Raw genomic sequence first — 21042 nt, forward strand, 5'->3', positions numbered from 1 at the left:
GCTCCGACTGCGTTCTGTCTATAGCCTCCGTTATTAAACATAACAACCCCCAACATGAAAAAGTTTTTAACAGGGACGAAAAGAAAAGCGGAGAGAGACAAAGATAATGAGAAAAAGAAAGTCACCCGAAAGCTAAGACGAGGAAATACGACAAAGCGTATTTAGCGCTTGGCTTCACTGTCACTACAGTTGGAGAAGAGGAAAGACCGGTGTGTTTGCTGTGTCTAAAAATGCTCGCAGCGGACAGCATGAAGCCAAATAAATTAGTGCGTCACTTAAATACTTTACACTCCAATCACACCGGTAAGCCGCTAGAGTTTTTTCAGCGAAAACGTGCTGAATATTGCCAACAGTCATCCCGCTTTGTGAAGGCTACTTCAGTAAACCATCGAGCGCTGTTAGCATCATATAAGGTGGCGTACCAAATTGCGCAGTGCAAAAAGCCCCACACCATAGCAGAGGAGCTGATACTGCCTGCAGCATTAGACATGGTCTCTGTCATGCTGGATGACGCCAGTGCAGCCTTTTTTTCTTTTCTTTAATATTAATAAGGATAAAATGTTATGCAGAGACGGATAGTCACGGTGAGGAGTGGGGGGCGCGAATAGTTTTCTTCTTGCTGGGGGGGGCGTAACAGAAAAATAATTGAGAAGCACTGCTATATTGTGACATTGTGGTATTTAATTAATCCATTTAGTAATTGTTCATGTCTAGGTCTGAAGCAACTAAGAGAGATTAAGTTTGATCACGATTAATCAAATTAATCATGATTAATTAATCGTTAGTTACTGTTACTAACAATTAACGATTACTATAATAATTGTTAGCTGCAGCTCCGATGTACAGCGCATCTGGAAAGTATTCACAGCTTTTTCTTTTTCCACATTTTAATATCTAGTGTCTGAAGATACGAGGAGAACAACATCATCTATAAAAATACATCCTTTTTAAAGACTGAGTTTACTGTTGGGTTCAGGATGAGGACTTTGTCCTGTTTTACTTCATTAGCATGTTTCAGTCTATAAGGACTTCTTCACAAATGTTTTTGCAAATATGATGATCTCTTTTGGGACATGACAAAATGTACCAAAAATGAAGATGCACAAAGAGTGAGTGGTTCTTGGCTTCTACTTCCTTAAATAGAGGTTCTGGCAGAACAGAGGCTCACATTCCCAGCATAGCTGCTGCATTCAGAGCCTCCCCAAACTCTGGAGCACTTCTCCTTACGTCCGCAGGTAGACCGCAGACCTCTGCACTGCTTTGTCCTGACCAGAGAGGGAAATGTCTGGCATGAAAACTAAAGGAAGAGGAATAATTCACAGTTTGTTCATATCTTTGGAATTCCATTTGAGTCTCAACTGCTTCTAAAAACAGCCCAACTGTTAAAAAAAAAACCCAGCTGGATTTTTTTTGGCAAGAAGTTCATATTTTTTGGTGTGTGGAAAATGATATGTTTCAAAAACCTCCCAAATGTTAAACCACATTCCACAGGCTCTATGCCGTTACCTAGCAACCCCAGCAGAGCCCAGCGCCGTTACCTAGCAACCCCAGCAGAGCCAAGCCCCGTTACCTAGCAACCCAAGCTGAGTTCCTGCGCTTTTGGTCCGCTAGTTCTAATGTATAGAATATACTTTATTGATCCTGAAGTGGAAATTGCTTATTAGTTGACAAGCTATTCCATATAAGGTGTTAAATATTAGTAAATAACCATAAACAACATAAAATTTATGTAAAACAAAAATAATAATCCTAAGTAATAATCCTTAATCAAGAAATTTAAGCTGTCACAGCAGAATGTAGACAGAATAAAAGAGCAACAGAAATGAAAAAACTGCTGTTTTTCATTTTTCTATTCTGGTCAGGGTAGGAAAAATCATCATGTAAGCTAAACTAGAAATATAATTATGAAACTATCACTATATACACAACATACAGATGTGCATATATACATATATGGACATGCACACATAAATATACATTTACAAAACGTATACATGCCGCTGTGTGCACTGTATAAAGGCTGATGGAAAAGACAAGTGTTTTGTTGTTGACTTGCTTCATTGTTGTTGGTTATACAGGAGGCTTTACTAATGCTTTTCAAAGATGTACACATATGCATCTTTTTTCAGCCATTTTCACATGTTGGTATAAACACTGAGTTAAGGGGTGTAAAATGTCATTACCTAAGAATGATTTTGTGAACAAAAAGTAATGAGGCCATATCCTAACCTGCTAAACAAAGCAAAATTCCTTTAAAATGAAGGTGTTGTGTTTGATTGAAGAGTGGAGCTATCTTCTGGTTTGGCTGCGAACTTGTTTAAAGGAGGAAGTGAGGCGTGAACTTCGCTCCGACGAAGCCAACGGAGCAGGATGTGTCCACAGGAGCCTGGATGATGCTTTTCCTCTGTGCTGCAGGGAGACACAAACACACACACTCTCAGCATCAACAAACACCTCATTGTCATGCAGGTGCTTCCCACTTTGCAGACAGCTGTTTTGGCTACTGTTTCAAACATTGAACAGAATAAATAAATAAGCGGCTCAGAGGAAGAGACCTGCTGGCTGAAGAGTTGCACAGAGCTTAAAAAGATGAGAGCTGAGCTTCATTTAATCTCAACAGGTGTGAAACAAAACTGGGGCTGGTTGACATTTGTTTATTGTTGTTGCTCATAGGGAACTTCATTTTCATAGATCGCTGTTGAGCTAATGAAAACTAATGTCTTCTTCTGGCCTTTCTGACACATTCAGGCAACTCTTGGCTTTTTTTGTATCTCATAAGTTTATTTTGTGCAAACAGTAGTTTTCAGTATTTTCTACACTTTGCAACATATTTACAAAGTTTTTTTTTAAATCTTAAATGCAAAATGCATACATTTTTGCCATTACTGCTTTCATTGTGTTATATGATGGCTCATTGTAGATAGAAAAAAATGAGTAAACTGCTGCCAAAAAAACCCTGAAATTTCCTTGGTTTTGTAGAGATTAATCTCTAAATTGTTTGTTGATATTGAGGATGTGTGTGTGTGTGTGTGTGTTTGAAAAGTTGCTGGATGTTTCAGAAATTAAAAAATTTTCAACTTTTGAAACTCAGAAATTTCCATGTTTTTTTAAAAAAAAAACCCAAAAAAACATGGATAATCTGGATAATCTCAAAATTTCTGATCGTTTTCTAGTAAATGTTTGACTTTTCAAACTTGTCCTCGTTTTTCCTAGAAACTTTTTTGGTGCAAGTTAACTTCTTTTTTCCATTTACAGTGGCCTTAATACACCATCGTAATGCTCCACTTAATCAGTTACAAAATTAGTTAATAAGTTCAGTAATTGATTCATTACATTTAAGCCGATTAATCTTTTCAGTCCTAATTGTAAATGACAAAACCGCTACCATTAATTAGTTTCAGTTACCTATTTTTAGACGTTTTCTGACTAAACGTGAATCAATCTGTCTGTGAAATGCTCAGGGTGGCGTCCAGCTGAGTGCTGCACCAAACAAAAAGCTTGTTGCTGACGAGATGCTGCAGACCCAGATCGTCAGGAATTTCAGGGTTACTGCAGAGGTCAAGCAGTTTGCCACACAAGAGTGCAAATATCAGGCTCAGGTTTGCTTTTGTGCAGGGAGTACTTTCCTGTTCCGCCAACAGTGTTAGCCTGGCCATCAGTGATGTCTGAAAGAGCTCTAACATGGGCACCCCGCTATATTGCAGTTGATTTTATGTCTTTGGGAAACATTTTTGAAAAAGTAGTTTAATAAAATTTGGCTATATTACTTCCATTTTTACTGCTCAAGTTATATATAAAAATGTATTTTACTAGTTTAGCTTACTACACAATTTTAAGAGAAACTTTAAGTCCTATTTTTTATTACTTGTAACTATAACTGAAATGATTAATCAATTGTTGAAATAACATTAACTATTTTAGTAATCGATTTATCATTGACTGGGGCATAAAGACTCAGAAAGGTCATTTGCAGAAAGAACACTGTCAAAGCAGAAATTAAACCAAACATAAAAATGCATAAAAATCACATGCAAGACAAGAACATCTTTGTTTAAAAAAGTTAAATGAAAAATTTGCCAATTTCTTCCACTGATTAATCAATTAATCACCAGATTAATTGATTTAAATGTTTGTTCTTTTTTTCTTGAAAAGTGACTTCTCTAACTTGATATTTTCCATTTCTTTCTTTTTTTCCCTACTTGGTTTGGTGATGATATAATATAAAGTTAGTGAAAGTATATATGAATCAGGCAGTAAGTGTACTTGTGATTAAGGCGCAGCACTCTCTGGATCATGAGGAATCTCTCCATTCTTCAGCAGCAGAGCCTGTGGTATGCCAGCACATTCCCCACTGCTGAGCTGGAGAATCCAATCGGAAAGCAGGAACAGGAACTTTTCCCTCACGCCGCCCAGTCACTACTCGACTTTACTGAAAAAAAGAAAACAAACAAAAAAAACAACTTTGTTCTCGTCTAGTAACACCCACCACTACAAATTTGTTCCCTCATTCTTTCCAGACAACATCCTGAATCCGTGAATGTGTCATTTATTAGAAAAGAGGAAGGCAAAATGGAAAAGAATTTGGAAAAACTAAGCTTATTGATGCATTGATTAACATGACTGGTATTATCTTCTGGAAGGTTTTATCCATAATGGTTTAAGAATTTAATTTAAATCAGTATTGGTTCTCTGGCAGTTTTTCTAGTTTGTATTATAAATTTGTATTATAAACATTCATCAAACATAGCATACTGTTATGTTTTGATACTGTAAAAAATTGGCTGAAAAGCAGCAAAGGAATCTAAATATTTGAGTCTGGAAAGTAATCCCAGCACATTTATTTCTTGTTTTGCACCCATCATCTTCAAGTATGAGCTAGGCATTGTGGGATGTTTCATCCCAACTGTTTCATAACAACTAAAAAGCTCAAAGGAATTTATTCGCTGTAAAAACACAGTCTTACCAACATTTTTGCCAAGTTTCTAATGCAAATATTTCAGTACACTTGAAATAAGACAAAACTAACTTAAAAGTAACTTTTCAGAATATGAGAGCTTGTTGTAAGTCAGTAATTCATTAACATAGATGAGATACTTTTTCCTCAATATTCAAGAATTATTTACTAAAAATAAGTGCCTATATTTTGCTGAAAAGTTAGTCAGTTTTGTCTTATTTCAAGTGTGCTAAGATATTTGGACAATACACTAGTCAAAAATACTTGGTAAGATTGTGCTAAAACCTAGTTTTAGCACTCAGGTGGTAGAGAAATTATCTACCAGCAGGATCTCCACTAAAGTTGGACGTGGCTTAATTTGAGGTCAGAAGTGACTAGACTAATGCTATTTTTTTAGTCATTATGATCTGAATTAAGGATGCACGTTATCTAAAGTTAATTAGTAAGCGGCCTTTTTCTTAAAAACGTGTGAACTGAGCGTCTTTCCATAAAGACATATGCTTAATTAAAAAATAAATTAAAAATAATTACAGTTTAACATTATTTTGTCAGCTGCAGTGAATACTGACTAAATAAACAGAAAGTTGTGGTTTTCTCACATTAATAAATTTAGGCATTTATAAAATAGAACAGTAACCTTTTCTGAATAGAAAGATGGAACTTAAGGAACTTGTCTGAACCGAACCGCAGGAAAAGCATTTTGCGTCCCACACCGGACTCCGGACCGTTTCTCTTCAGGCATACCCCCGCCGCCATCTTTGTTTCTCGTACAACTGTGACCAGCGACGCCCTCTGCTGAACGGCTGCCAAACCACAACACTAAAGTAGGTCAAGCGGACGTTAGCTTATCTATTGGAACAAATGTTACTCAAATAAACCATTAATTGATCATTGTTTGCATCCAGACTTAACTGACTTGTTTACAGTTGGTGTAGTCTCAGTTTTTGAGCTCAATGCTGACTACGATGTTTACTCAACATGAGGAAGGTTAGCTTTGTTGATAGAGATATAAGGTTGATTTTTAGATGGATTTAAGCTGTAACGTGATGGAAGAATGTCCTGTAAGTCAAATCAGGCGAGGATATTTGAGTGTGGATCACAGAATAGGACATAAAGCTGCTGCGTCATTGACCAGTCTAACCGCTGTCTTATCTGTAGCACAGTCTGCCTTGTTGTGGCTTTGCACGCTGTCGACTCGTCTATATTTAGCATGAGCGGAATCATGTGTCTCCACCAGTTTGGGTTGTTGTGTATGTGTGTTTCGCTGTCCATTCGGGTTTGTTTTTGTTTGCATCAGTGTGTAACAAAGGAGCTCAAACCATCACATTGTTTCCACCGCCGTCCCTCGTTTCTCGTGATCAGAGTCCGAAATGAAAGGACAAGCGGGCCGGATCCGGGTCAGGGTTAAATGTGTTTGCAACAGACTCGGGTTACTTGGAGATTTAATTTGATTTGCACTATTTAATGAGATTTTCACTCGCTTTTGTTGCCGTTCCTGGCTGAAAGATGGACGACTGTTTTTGGTAAGCAGAGCTAAATTACGATAAATGTCATCCAGATGAGGAAATCTCACAACTGCTTTCAATCACTCGTCTTGTCAGTTACTGCTGGAAGATGATGCAGCAGGGGCGGCTCCAAAAAAGTTCTGAAAAGGGGTGACCAAATGGGGGCCAGTAACAATCTGGTTTGGCTCATCGAAAAGTGTTGGACTTATTTAGTCTTTTCTGTAAGACCAAATAAATGCAATATTAGTAAATCAAACAAAATTTATAAGGAAAGAAAACTAACGTATGATTAGTAATAAAACTGTATTTATAGATGGATGATGGATAGATAATGTCTAAAGAAGGTAAAAATAAATGCATTAATAAATAACTGTATAAATAAAATGAAGACATTAATTCTCTTAAGTGATATAAACTACTAATGGAACTAGATTTCTTAATTAAATTTAAGAAGTTATTGACTTAAATCAGGCTCCTACATCTCGCTGAAAAGTTATTTGTAAGTTAGTTTTCTCTTATTTCAAGTGTAATAAGATATTTGCACTAGAATCAAGAGAAAAAATCCTAATATATTAAGAACATCAGTTCTACCTTAAGAAATAGGTCTTTATCTACGTCTACTTGAATTCAAGATCTAGTTTTTATTTGTGATGATCCACAGGTCAGAGCTAGAATCTAGTTGGAGCAGTAAATTAAGCTCCATTTACACCAAAATAGACCAGAACAAAATTTTGATTGCTGAAATCCGTCCATCCATGGTCTCCCGTACACCAGGACATTCGACCTCCTTGGCTGGAGTGACTCAGACGACTTTCCCGTCTGTCTGCCTGCTTTCTGTTTGTGTTGCGCTTTCAGACGGCCAGCTTGTGGCGCAAAAGGTGGCGGGTTCGACTTGAGGGAAACCGAGCAGAGATTAGTCACAGGGCGGCGGAGCTGTGTTGAATGCGCCGCTCTTGTTTCGGTGCCACTGATGGCGTCAAAGGGCAGCGGTCGGCCAGGGTGGCGTGCACTCTGTGCCAGCAGGGAGCTGCTGTGTCAGCCCCTCAACAGATGACTCCCTGTCTGAGGTTTCACTGGTTCTTTCAGCGGTTCCTCTCAGTGAATCTGGTGTGATTCACAGTCTACTGTTTACAGTACCTGTCGCTAGCCTGAAGTTCTGGATTTGAACTGTGATTTTTATTCATTTTAAACGGGACCTGTTGGGGAAAATTCACTGAAGCAGGTTAAGTTCCCAGGGGGATAGATTTGTGTATGACACAGACCGAGAATGGGGTAGGGGGATTGCGCTTATGTCGCTCTACTTTAAGAATAACGTTTAAAATAAGTAATAATACTGCTTTAACCGTCTATTCTGTACAGTTGAATGATACAACTGTACAGAATGATCAATACAGTTGTTTTTTTTAGGTATAAATTAATGTTTTTTCTTGTCTGGAAATTTCCTCCGGAATGTTAAGTCATATTCGACTAGGACAGTGCTGTTACCTAGCAACCCCAGCAATGCCCAGCCGGTTACCTAGCAACCCAAGCGAAACTTTGGTCAGTTGGTTTTAACACTGCAAAGTATTTTTGACTAGTTTTTTGTGCAAATATCTTAGTTTGGTTTTATTTCAAGTGCACTGACTTACAAGTAACTTTTCAGTGAGTATGAGTTTAAGTCACTAATTCCTAAATATTGAGGAAATTAAGGTAATTAATTAAGATAATTTTTGATTATTAAAAATTAAAAGTAATTTTATTTATACCGCACATTTTTAGCAACAAGGCAATTCAAAGTGCTTTTAGGAAATAGTACTTGTTCCACTGATAGGTTTTATCTTATGGTAAAAATGTTGTGCATTAAGTGAAATAATCTGCTGGTAGAACTAATATGTTTTGATCAATAAAATGCGCTTGTTTTATTTGCTTAAAACAAAACTTTTTAACAATATTTTGCTAAAAAGTTACTTGTGAGTTGGTTTTGTCCTATTTCAAGTGTACTAAGATATTTACACTAAAACTAGACCAAAAATACTTGATAGGACTGTGTTTTTGCTGCATATAGCGCAGGCAGCGGTAAGACCAGTTGACCAAATGTGCTGGAATTCTGCTTGGGTTGCTAGGTGACCGGGCTGAGCTTAACTCGGGTTGCTAGGTAACTGTGCCCTCTAATCAAATATGACTCAGGAATCAAATAGCTAATTTTCCTGTGTACTAGTGTTTTATTGTTGACTTACCATCTAGAAACCTCTTGCTGCATTATTGCTGATTGTGCTGGAGGCTCCAGTTCTGCTTTTCAAATATGTACGGTTGTATTATTGCACATATATTAGTAGCCAATTTCACATGTGAGTGAAAACATTGAGTTGGGGGGTCGTGACCATCAGCAGCTTATTTGGATTTAATGACAGGATGCCCTAAAACAGCTCATTCTGAACTGAGCAAACTAAAATCTCATTATCTAAGAATGATTTTGTGCAAAATATGTAATAAACATGTTTTGTTTCGCCCACAGACCTATCCCAAACTGTTCAAGGAAGCATAGTGGCTCACCTTTAATAGCGGTTGTTGAATGTGTTAAAGGGATGCTCCAGATTTGTGCACCCTTGTAACCGAACTGATTAGAACCAGATCCATATGTGAAAACATAGCGCATGTTTCTGTTAGCCGTTGACCTTTAACCCCTGTTAGGTTTTAACTGTGACTCCTCTGAGTGATGAAAGCTGGTTCACGGTCAGTGTGAGGTGAACCGCTCCACTTTGACTTGGTGACCTTTTTAACCTTTGTAAATCCAGTCAAAAAGGCATAAAGTATCTTGAGCTTCAGGTTTATGTTTTTTAGCCATTCTCTTCTTACTGATTGATGTACTTTCAGTTTTTTTTTACATGAGAAACTGTCTTGTTATAAATATGCCAGTGGGACTAGAACTGTTTCATCAATATTAAGGAATTAAAACAAGCTCCTACATCTTGCTGAAAAATGTTAGTTTTCTCTCATTTCATATTTTCACTAGAAACTAGACAAAAGCTCTTGGTAAGATTTTGTGTTTTTGCAGTGTGTGGTCTATTAGCTCATTTTATCTTGACGTCAGATATAAACTTGAAACAGCTGTGGGATTTCAGATCAGTGATTAATACAAATATGATTTTATTTTATTTTTTTAAATAAATACCACAGTCTTTTATGGAAATCTTTACTGTTTATTTCTAAAACTTATCTCTCCTGATGTTTTAAAAGCTTTTTATGTGTTACATAGTAGGGCTGCAGCTAATGATTATTTTAGTAATTGATTATTCTACTGATTAATTGATTAATTGGATAAAAAATTGGCACATTTTGGAAGCATTTATTTAATCACCTTTTATATAATGTTAGAAATACATCAGAAGATACAAAAAACAATGATTTAATTCCTTTTTTAAATAAGAAGATAGACATGCTTTTGCCTAAAGTACAACACAGCATTCCTGCAGTAAACACTTTGTCATCTGTAGCAAAGGATGCATCTGCAGCTAAAAATACTTGTAACATAAACATGTGAAAAGCTCAGCGCATTTCTAATCTTAAATGTAAAATATATAAATTTTTGTACATTTTGGCTTAATTACTTCTCTGTTTTTTTTAGCAAATTGCAGAAAATTGCCTTTTTTGAGTCTGTATGCTCCAGTTAGCAATTAATCGATTACTAAGTTAGTTGCTGATTATTTCAATAATCGATTAATCACAGTTAATCCAAAGAATCGTTTCAGCCATATGCAACCCAGACCGGCTTAGGTAGGATTTCTGTTTTAAACAAACTATGTGGGATCACATTCCTTTTTCAAGCTCAGATTTGATCATTTAGAAACTTTTAGTAGCTACATTTCACCGTTTAAGTTGATATTTTAAAAACTGGCAGACCGGCTCTACATTGGAAGTTAGTTTTTCTATTTTACACTTTCTCTACAACAAATTGGTATTTTCCACCCATGAGTTTCATTCATGGTGCAACTGCTGCTCCGCGAAAGGCCCAGGATTGCTTCACTCAGAGGAATGAGGGATTGCGTCACCCTTGGAGCGCGGCGCAGTGACTCCCTGGATCCCTTTACACGTCTTGCTGCTTAATTCATTCCATTTATTTCCATTCCATATTTTGTTACTTATCTCTACCTCATCTTTTCCTGCTTCCTGGTCCGCAGTATTACATCATTCCCAGACGAGGGCCTCTGGGCCTGCTCTACTCTACGACAGGAGAGCTCTCTTTTTTCTTTTTTGGATCTTAACCTAGAGCTCTAAAGTTTTCCTCCTTTTTTCCAGTGAGCATTGTCTTTTTGACAGTTCAGATCACAAAACCAAGATGTGAAAAAAGTTATGCACAGAATAAATATTGAGTTATTTAAAAATAAATATTCAAATGTGTTTTTAGCTCTGAAAAACAAAAGTATTCTTAATATTACTCATTGAAACTAACACAGATTAATCGATTATTATAAGATTTAATCAGATTTTAAAAATTCACATCTTCATTTAACCACTTAACTTTTTGTATGCACATATAATACATTAGAAATGCATTAAAATATGTCAAGTCCTTTTTTAAAATAAGAAAATAATCATTTTATTGCCTGAAAAGCAATGATACAGCTTTCCTTTAGTGAATTTGAAACAGTGGAAGCTAAAACTGCCACTGAGGAGTTTTTGATAAAACCTATTCACAGACAAAGGTTTGTTTTTTATCTTAAATGCAAAATGTTTTGTACAGTTTTGGCTTAATTACTGCTCTGAATATGTTTTTTACAGTAAATGGCCAGGAGCCCGTCTACTCCTGTTAACGATTAATTGTTTACTAAATTAGTTGACAATTATTACAATGTTTTAGTAAATTTGAACATGGGAAAATGTCTTTTTATAAGTGAATTTATCTGCAAGTGGAACTGGTACTTTTTACTTTTACTTAAGTAATTTTATTATGAAGTATTTCTTGTCTTACTTGAGTAAAATATCTGGATTCTCTATCCACTGAATGAAAAACAAACACGTTTAACCAAAACTCACCAGACATAGACACACACCGGCTGTTTTTGATAAAGTTTTAAAAAAAAATTATTGTAAGAAACTGATTTGGAAAAATCAGTTTATTTTGCCTGATTTTGTTATTTTTTGTTACGTATATGAATTATTGTCGTTTTGGACCTTGAAATATCAAAATTTCCACTTAACTTTATATTTTTAGTCCATCTGATGATGATATTTTAAAATATTAATTGATTGATAATTTGATCTGTTACTCAGTTCTTTAGTAGATATTTTACCAAATACATATTTTACTCTTACTTGAGTAATTTCTTGGCTGCTTTTTACTTGAATAAAAATATGTTTAAGTATCACTACTCGTACTTGAGTACAATGTCTGGGTACTCTGCCCCCTCTGACTGTTGGATATGAAGGCCAGAGCCATGAGGTCCAGCTTACAGCTGGTGTCTTTCCACAGGATGCGAAGTGTTCCTGCTTCCTCTTATGTCCCGTCTTTATTTGTTCGGCTGACTGAAGCAGCCGACCTGACCTGCTGGTAACTATAGCTGTGGCCCAAGGCAGCAGGAATGGATCCTAGTGGCTCACAGACAACAATAGAGCTCCATGACCTCCAGGTTATGTTCAGCCCAGCCTTCAGGACCTCGGTGTTTACCGAAACATCTAAATGGATCGGTGACTGTAGGCCTGACATCATAGTGAGCTCTTCTATTTTAAAGCTGTGCAGGTGTTTACTAATTACATCGATGAATCACATCTCCAAAGGTGGAGCTTTTTTTTTTTTTCCATCTGGGTTTTCCATGTAAACATATTGAAGCACCAGTGGGTCGCCATCCTGATGAAGGCAGCGAGTCGAATCGCGCTGGCGACGAACACTTCAAGAGTGTCTGGAGTCTTCAACTTAAAAATATTCTTCATCATCACTTTATCACATATTAGCTAAGTTACCAGGCTAAATAACCCAAATTATAGCTATTAATTTGAAACTTGCTTCCATATTTCACTTACAAATACTGTATTTAGTTTGTAAGCAAAATATTTAGTTGCAAGTTAAATATTTAGCTCCAAAAATACTTAGTTACCAAGCTAAATATTCAGTTTGTAAACTAAATATTTAGTTTAGTGCTAACTATTAAACTCCAAACTAAATATTTAGATCGAAGTCTAAATATTTATCTTTAAGTCAAATATTTAGTTAGCAGGCTAGTTTCAGTTTATAAGCCAAATAGCTAGGTAGTGAGCTAAATATTTAGCTCTAATCAAGCTGAATACCTTTGAGATCATGGTCGGGTCTTCTATTTTAAATCTTACTAAAGATTTAATTTGAAACTGTCGCATTTGTAAATTAATGAATAATGAGGTAAAAACTTGAAAAATATATTTCTTGTATGTCAGGCTAAACAACCCAAATAATTGCTGTTAATTTTTGACCCAATACAGATATGTCCAACGTACCTGAATCCTTCTTGAAAAACGTAACTTTTTTGTGTATTTTTAGCACTGCTTCATGAAGCTTATGTTTCGTTTCTTTGTTTGTCACAGGTCTGATCAGTCAGTGGCAAGGTGAGCCTAAGGAGCGGATCATCTCTCTGGTCCTCACCCACCTCCCTCTGCTCAAACCGGGCAACACAGAGGCAAAGAGCGAGTACATGCGCCTGCTGCCGCGCATCCTGGCGCACACCATCGAGCACGGCCACCACCTGGAGGAGTCCCGCCAGCTGCTGTCCTACGCCCTCATCCACCCGGCCACCTCCCTGGAGGACCGCTCCGCCCTGGCGCTCTGGCTGAACCACCTGGAAGAGAGGGCCGCCGCACGGGGCGACTCCCTGGAGAGGCCGCCTCCCGCCTCCGGCCCCCACCATCACCACCACCAGTCCACGCCTCCGTCCACCCTGGCCTCGTCGGGATCCTCGTCTTCCACGAACTCTTCGTCGTCTGGGAACCTGTACAACCTGCACCACCACCACCACCAGCGCTACGGCTCCGACGACCGCCTCAACGGCTGGCAGAACTCCCGGGACTCGGGGATCGGCGGAGGCTGGCACCAGCAGCAGGGCTGTGAAAACGGACATCTCCTACTTTACCCATCATCCTCAGTGCCGGCAACCATCAACACTGTTGGAACTGGTGGAGGAAGCAACACCAGTAAGTAAAGTCATATGTACTTTCAGCAGAACCGCCTGCTAGTAGCTGAAATCACGCTATAACTGCCCGTTTTAATAGTCCAAACACCAAATATACATAAAAAAATAATTAATACACTGCAACAGCAGAACTTTATACCAAGTATTCATCTTATTTCTAGTGCAAATCCATCAGTATGCTTGAAATGAGACAAAAGTAACTTACAAGTAACTTTCCAGCAGATGATAGGGCTTGATTTAAGTAATTCATTGATATTAATGAAAAAGTATGAGTTCTACTGGCAGTTTGAGGCTGCAAAAAATCTGTCCAAGGGCCACAGATGGCCCCCAGGCCGCACTGTGAACACCCTTGTTTTAAGTGAAATGCCTTACTGCTGAAATGTGCTACACAAATAAAATTTGATTGATTGATTGAAGTCAATCAATATTGATTAAAAAGTATTAGTTCTACTGTAAGGTTTCTTTTTTTTTACTTTTAATATGGGAAAATGTCTTGCCATAAGTGAAATAATCTGCTAATGAAACTATAACTTTTTAATCAATAATAAGGATTCACTGACTTAAAACAAGCTCCTATATTTTGCTGAAAAGTTACTTGCAAGTTAGTTTTTGTTTCAATTAAAGTGTAAGACATGCACTAGAAATTAGACCAAAATATCAGGTAAGATTTTGTATTTTTGTAGTGTAAGGATTCTAACAATGAGTGGACTTGTGGTTAATTACGGATTAATGGTTTATTAGATTAAAATTACTTCCAGTTGATTGTAAACTGACGTCCGTTTAGATCTTCTTGTAGTGTTGTAGTTTCATTGCCGTCCAGCAGAGGGCGCGGCTAGTCATTCGTAATCCGAGCCACATCTTTCTAGAAACAAAAAGATGGTGACGCTACCACCGGACAAGACAGAGAAACGGTTCGAATAGAGTCCGGTTCGGGATGTAAAATGCACTTTAATTAGTTCTGTTTTGAAATATAAACACTCAAGAAACTCGAAGTGTCGGAAAAGCTTCAACTTCTCAACCAAAATCTACTAAGGTGCGACGAAGGTGAGTGTGTGATGGCAGGAAAGCGGAGCGGACAACGCAGAAAAAAGGTAAGGCGATAATAACGGTTGATTTTGTGAGCTGTTGTGAGTTAATCCAGTTTTAACATTTCTACATGCGAATAATGTTTTATTCCTTTCGTATTTTATTTTTCTATTCACAACCTAAGAGATTCCTGTTCTGTTATATTTTACGATGTGCGGAAACCACAATTTTCAGTTTATTCACTCCGCGTTTTATACAACAGACACAAAATAATGTTAAAATGTAATGATTTTTTCTTAAATGTAGCATATTATAAAAAAAGTAGCTTTTTGTGTTATGTAAAGATGGTTGTACCGCATGATACAAGAGAAAACTCAGGTTTTTAAGAGAATGGCTGCTCATCAATTAAACGTTAGTCGATTGATGAGCATTCCTGCTGCAGAAGCTAACACCCTTATTTCTGCTTTTGGGGATTCAGCCAATCAGCATTCGGGAAAAATAATGTTTTCAAAATGGCGGCCGGTAGCTCTAGGATTTCCCAAGCTATATTTCTTCAAAATATTTTACATAATGCTGATGAATTAGCAATTTTTCTGCTAATTTTAGTCGCTGCCTTTGATTACCAAGAGTTTTAAAAATGATTATTGACTGAAAATATTGACAACAGCTCACTGGACTATTTATTGAGTTATTATAACATAATGAACCCCTTTTCAAAATGGTGTGTGTAAAGTCTTGTAATAATAAAAGAACCTAAATTCATAACTTTTCATCCTTTGACAGCAGATAATATGCTGTATCTATGCTGCTTTATCTAAAACTGCCTGTTCTTTTTACTCCTTTTTTGACAAACAAGATTTTCTTCTTAGAAGAAAAATTAGCTAAACTGCAAATGGTTTATTAATTCCTACATGTAAGATATTTGTGATTTGCGACTTTTTTGGTAGACAGAATAGCACTCGTTTTACATTGAATTAATTACAACAGAATGTGTCGATAATTTTGACTAATCTAGCTGGTTGTGGACAAAATACAACCTGATTGTGAGTATAATTTCTCACATTTTTTCATAACTGTATAATTTAGTTCTCACATTGAGAGAGGTAAAGTATAGTTTATTGAATTTGCTTCTTGATTAATACTCCATAGTCATAAATTACTTCAACATGTTTTTTCTCAAGTAAAAGTAAAATGTAGCCATCTAAAATATTACTCAAGTAGTGAGCAACTGATCAAATTATCAAACATTTAATATTTAAAAATTACATGATCGGACGGACCAAAATCTAATACTAAGTGGAAATGTTGGTATTTTAAGGACCAAAATGACAATAATTTATAAAAAAACAAAAACAAAATCAAGCAAAATAATTTTTTATTCATATCAGTTTCTTTAAATATAAAACTTATGAAACGAACAAAAACTGCAGGTCTGTGTCTGAATTTTTGGCTCAAACCTTTGTTTTTGAGAATCCAGAAATTTTACTCAAGTGAGAGTAGCAATACCCCATAATAAAATTATTCAAGTAAAATTAAAAAGTACAGCGTAGTAAAAATACTTTTATATGTATTCCCCCCCCCCCCCCCCAAAAAAAAAGTTACTCAGGTAAATGTAATTGAGTAAATGTAACTAGTTACTACCCAACTCTGCTTATTCTTAGTTATTTCCAGAGGTTTGAAACTTCCTGGAGTTTAATCAAAACACCAAACTGAAATAAGTCGGCACAGTAAACACACTCTGGACAGTTCGGACCAGCGGCTCCCTCAACAAACCCACACAGCAGCTACATGGCGTCCACATGAAGACGACGCACCGGCAGGGAAGGGCTGTTGAAATTCAGCATAACTATGGTCAGCGCAGGATATTTCCAGACATGAATGCAAGGGCTCTGTGGATTTTTTCCCCCTTTCTTTTTCTGGAAGATGAAAGAAACAGCTGAGGGGGTTTATAAATAAATGCACATTTAAAACCTATTCACTCTTGGATTCTGGGCTTCTTGCCGCCTCCGACCCAGACGAAAACCTCAGGATTTCACAACTGATAAATTGGAGTTCGCCCAGTTGGTTTGGATGGCAAGCAGAAAATAACTAGGATAAAGTATTTTTTAGATACTTTTACCAACTATTATTGGAAAATACTCAGTATCTGATTGATCTATCAGGATTGTGTTGGATTGTAATTGTCCCATCACGTCATCTAAACCAGTCTTTCTCAAACTATGGTGCCCCCTAGAGGTCCACAAGGTACTGCACGTAAACAACTGGTTATTTGCTGTGACATGAGCTCAAAGTGCGACACGTACATTTAGTTTACCACAGAATTGTGTTTAAAAATAATGGATAAGTGGCTTAAAACCAGGTAACTCAAAAGAAAAACTGAACATTTCAGTGGAAAGAAAATAACGCCAGAATTACTTACATGTAACACTTACATGTTACTTGCATGATCGGAGGAAGTTAAGTCATTTCTGATGTGATGTTCATGAGCGATTTGATTCTTTTGAACGACTTTATGTCATTAACGGGTCTCAGTTGGTGAGAGGTGTTATTCGTTTTTACGACTTGTTTATAATGGTAAATCAACTCGTCTATTTTTTTTAATTATGCTTCTGAATCACAAATTTGGAATGCATTGATTTTGATATCCAATATTAATATTGCTGTTACAGTCGATAACTGATATCTACTATATTATATATCTATTATATATATTTCATACCGTTTTGACATCATTAGGGGAAAAAAAACTCCACTAGAAAAAATAAATATTGATTCTTCATACTGACCAACTTTTATTTATCGGGCTGATACCAATATGTTAAAAAATGACCAACATCAGCCAACACTGATGTTGGTGCTGGTATATTGTACATCTCTATTGCAAGTAGCCTTAAAATTATATTAATTCACACAACCCAACTTCTTTTTAAATTATGTGTGGCATCATTGGAAAGTTAAGATTTCACACTTTCAAATTGCCCCAAGCAGACTTGTTCAAGGTTTTGTTGTGGCCAGTCACATTTACAAAACAGCATGCATGAACAAAGAAAACAATAATAAACAAGTTAAAAGATGTTGCTAAGATCTTGTGTTAATGCGGGGCAATTTCAAGTTAAGTGATCCTCAACCTGAAAAAGTTTGAGAAACTTTGATCTAACAGAACAGCTTTAGTCCGAGGCACAGCAGCGCATACCAACCGTCCGTTCCCTTGTAAGGCATCCTTTGTGGCGGACTGTATTTAGAGAAAATAGCTAATATTTAGGGACTGGAACTTGAAATGTTAGCTGGGCATCTATTTTAGACAGTCTTCATGAAGCCCTATACATAGCGCCAACAGTAAGAGGACCACATATAGGACTCAGGAGGAGAGACTGGAGTGTTGGTGGCAGCCGACCCAGTCAGAGAGGCGACACAAAAAGCTCTTTGGCTCCGTTTTTATCCTGTTTACCCCCTCGAGTTGTCTCCAGGATGCTATGGGTGTCTTTTGTTGTTTTTTCGTTTTGTTTTTACAGGAAAGACTGTAAATCTGTCGCTGTGCATGATTGTCTGTAGGATTGGATACTTGTATAAAAGATATTTATTTTCATCTTCCTATTATCTGCCAGATCAAACCATGACTTTACCTTCAGTAAAGTCAAGTTTATTTGTATAGAATCGTTGGATGTTATTGTTTACATCCGATTCTTTTACATGCTATCCATAGCTGATCTGCTGCAGTAGAACAGTCACATTAAGAAAATGAAACCTGGAGATGTAGGTATTAATTTAGTGCAGTGCACCACAGCAGTGGGAAAAATAATGCAGAAAAACTATTGAAAAACTCAAATATTCAAATCATATTCTTATTTTTTTCTCACTCTCTGTATCAGCTCTGCTACACAGATTTCTTGCCTTAGCAAGCTCCACAGCTCCACTAATGTATCAGGATTAAACACCCTAAAAACATGCAACCATTTCCCACACAAAGATCAGAACATTTAGTTTTATGTTTTCAGGTTTTATGTTTATTTTGGCATTTTTAATAAGTGATCGCTGTGGTATATTAGCTGCCGCTGCTATTAGCTAATCTAACACAGCAGTGATTGATTAGTTAATTTAAATTCAAAAGCATTTCAAATTGCTTTATATCATAAAACATAAAAAAGCTCATAAAATCGTCATACTGTCACCAGTTGTGAAACCAGAGACACATTACATTTTGTCAATTACCATCATCAAAATCATCAGTACACATCATCATTAATGTTTAATTGATTATGTATCAATAGCAACTCTAACCAGGTGGGTTTTTACTCTGGATTTAAAGGAACCCTGTGTTTCGGCTGTTGTGCAGTTTTCTGGAAGTTTATTCCAGATTTGTGGTGCATAGAAGCTGAATGCTGCTTCTCCGTGTTTGGTTCTGCTTCTGGATGCAGAGCAGAACCAGAAAACCTGAGAGGTCTGGAAGGTTGATACAACAACAGCAGATCTTTTTAGTCAATAGGCTACCTGTTCAAGACAGTAGAGCTAACCGACACAGCACTGTTGTAAATAGGGCTGTGTAATTATATTGATTCTAAGATATTTATCGATATTTTGTTCCTCAGAAAATGTGGATTTTTTGTCTGTGAGCTTCTAATGATAAATGCATAGGACATTTGTCCTTTAAGCCTGGAAATATTATTTAAATGATAGAAGGCTGATTTTGTAACTGTCTTTATGTGACTCTGAATGTTCAGGTCTGAAGATTTTTAATGTCCTCCCATTCTGACTATTGGCCAAAACTGAGGAATTCAGTGTTCTTCTGCGTCATGACATGGTAGATCATTGTCTTGTTTTTATTTTTATTTATTAAAGGTCCAACTGGTGATTCAGAATTAAATTTTGGTTCTCAGATGATTATTAAATGACATAATTGTACAGTGAGTGATGCTATAAGCTTAATTTTCAGTTCACCGCATCTTGAACTACATGATCCGTACAAAGTCTACATTATTTACTGTAAGATTGGGTCATTGAAATGCAGTAGAGTGAGGTGGGGTATTTGATTGAGCGTCATGGAATCTGAAAACAATCAGAAAATGATAAATGAAAATCTGCCAGAAAACTAAAGAAAATGGGCCATCATTTGGTCTTTCACCGGGATGATGATCCAAAACTAAGCCAACACAATAATTGTTGACAAGAAACCAAATCCATCTTGGCTAATTGTCAACAAGAGGGCATCCTTGAATATGGAGGATCTATAGAGATTAAAAGTTGTCAATCTGAAACCTCCATGTTGAATGTATTTTTAAGGGGACCTATTATGCAAAATTAACTTTTTGCACCGTTTTATACTTCTATTTGGAGGATTTCAACTGTTTCCAAAAGCAGCCCAAGCGTTTAACATGCAGCCATTATTTGGCAACAACTCAATGTTTTTTTGTGTCTGGAAAATAAGTTGTTTCAAAAACAACTCATTTTTGAAACAACTCGTTTCAAAAACGAGTTGTTTTTGAAACCCCTTGGCTTGGCAACCCCTTGCCAAGCCAAGGCCTTTACCTAGCAACCAAAGTGGAGCTGCAGCACGTTTGGTCAGCTGGTTTTACTGTACAATGGTTGCTGAATGTTGTTGGCTTTCCATCCAGAAACCACTTGGTGCCTTCTTGTTGGTTGTGCAGGAGGCTCCACTCCTGCTTTTCAAAGATGTATGGTTGTATTTAATTGTGCATTGGTCTTCAGCCATTTTTACGCGCGAGTGTAAACGTAGAGTATATTTGTCTTCTGCAGTTCTTTCAAGTTGCAGTGGAAGTCAGCAGCACAGTCCCCTAAAGCGCTCCGTGTCCCTTACGCCCCCCATCAACGGCCCCAACAACCAGCCTCTGGGCCACGTCTGGCTGTCCCAAGAGGACCTTCGGACGTCCAGAGGCCCCGCCCCAGACCATGCGCCTCTCTCCCCCCAGAGCAGCATCGCCTCTTCGGGCAGTGGGGGCAGCGAACACCTGGATGATGGCGGCTTAGGAGGCAGTTCAAGTCTGCATCGCAATTCCTTCCATGAGGACGGCAGTGGAATGAGGGGTGAGTAAAGCAGAATACTTTGCATGAGGATACAAGAACCTGAATTGGCTCAGATGTTTCCAGGGGCTAGCTTTTTGGGAAAAAAGTTAACCATTGAAAAATGTAAGATGGCACCCATTGTTGGACTAACATCACCAATGAGGTGCATGCATAGGTGTCAAATCATTGCCTTCATATTTTTTAACCATAGAAATTAATATTTTTTCTTGATCTGTTGCTAAATTTTTCAAAATTGCTGATCATCCTATTATTGTATTAATAGGATGATCATAGTTGATATGACAAAGTTTATTTAAGTCATGAAAGTTGGTGACCTTCTTTAGCTGTAATTGGTTGAAAAGGCTCAAAATTGGCAGCCATCTTGAAAAATAGAAGTCATCCTGAA

The 21042-nt window shown here is 37.1% G+C and overlaps 1 protein-coding gene across 1 annotated transcript in view; it reads left to right on the forward strand.

Moving 5' to 3' along the window:
• Positions 1-21042, forward strand: part of samd4a (sterile alpha motif domain containing 4A) — a 55521-nt gene that overhangs the window by 17024 nt on the left and 17455 nt on the right. Inside the window, exons 3-4 of the mRNA XM_015013874.2 lie at positions 12991-13593; positions 20370-20657. Coding sequence (XP_014869360.2) covers positions 12991-13593; positions 20370-20657 — 891 coding nt within the window. The remainder of the gene's footprint in view (positions 1-12990; positions 13594-20369; positions 20658-21042) is intronic.

Source organism: Poecilia mexicana, unplaced genomic scaffold, assembly GCF_051168715.1.
Source record: "Poecilia mexicana isolate PSO_F unplaced genomic scaffold, ASM5116871v1 scaffold_3, whole genome shotgun sequence".
NCBI classification, from domain to species: Eukaryota; Metazoa; Chordata; class Actinopteri; order Cyprinodontiformes; family Poeciliidae; genus Poecilia; species Poecilia mexicana.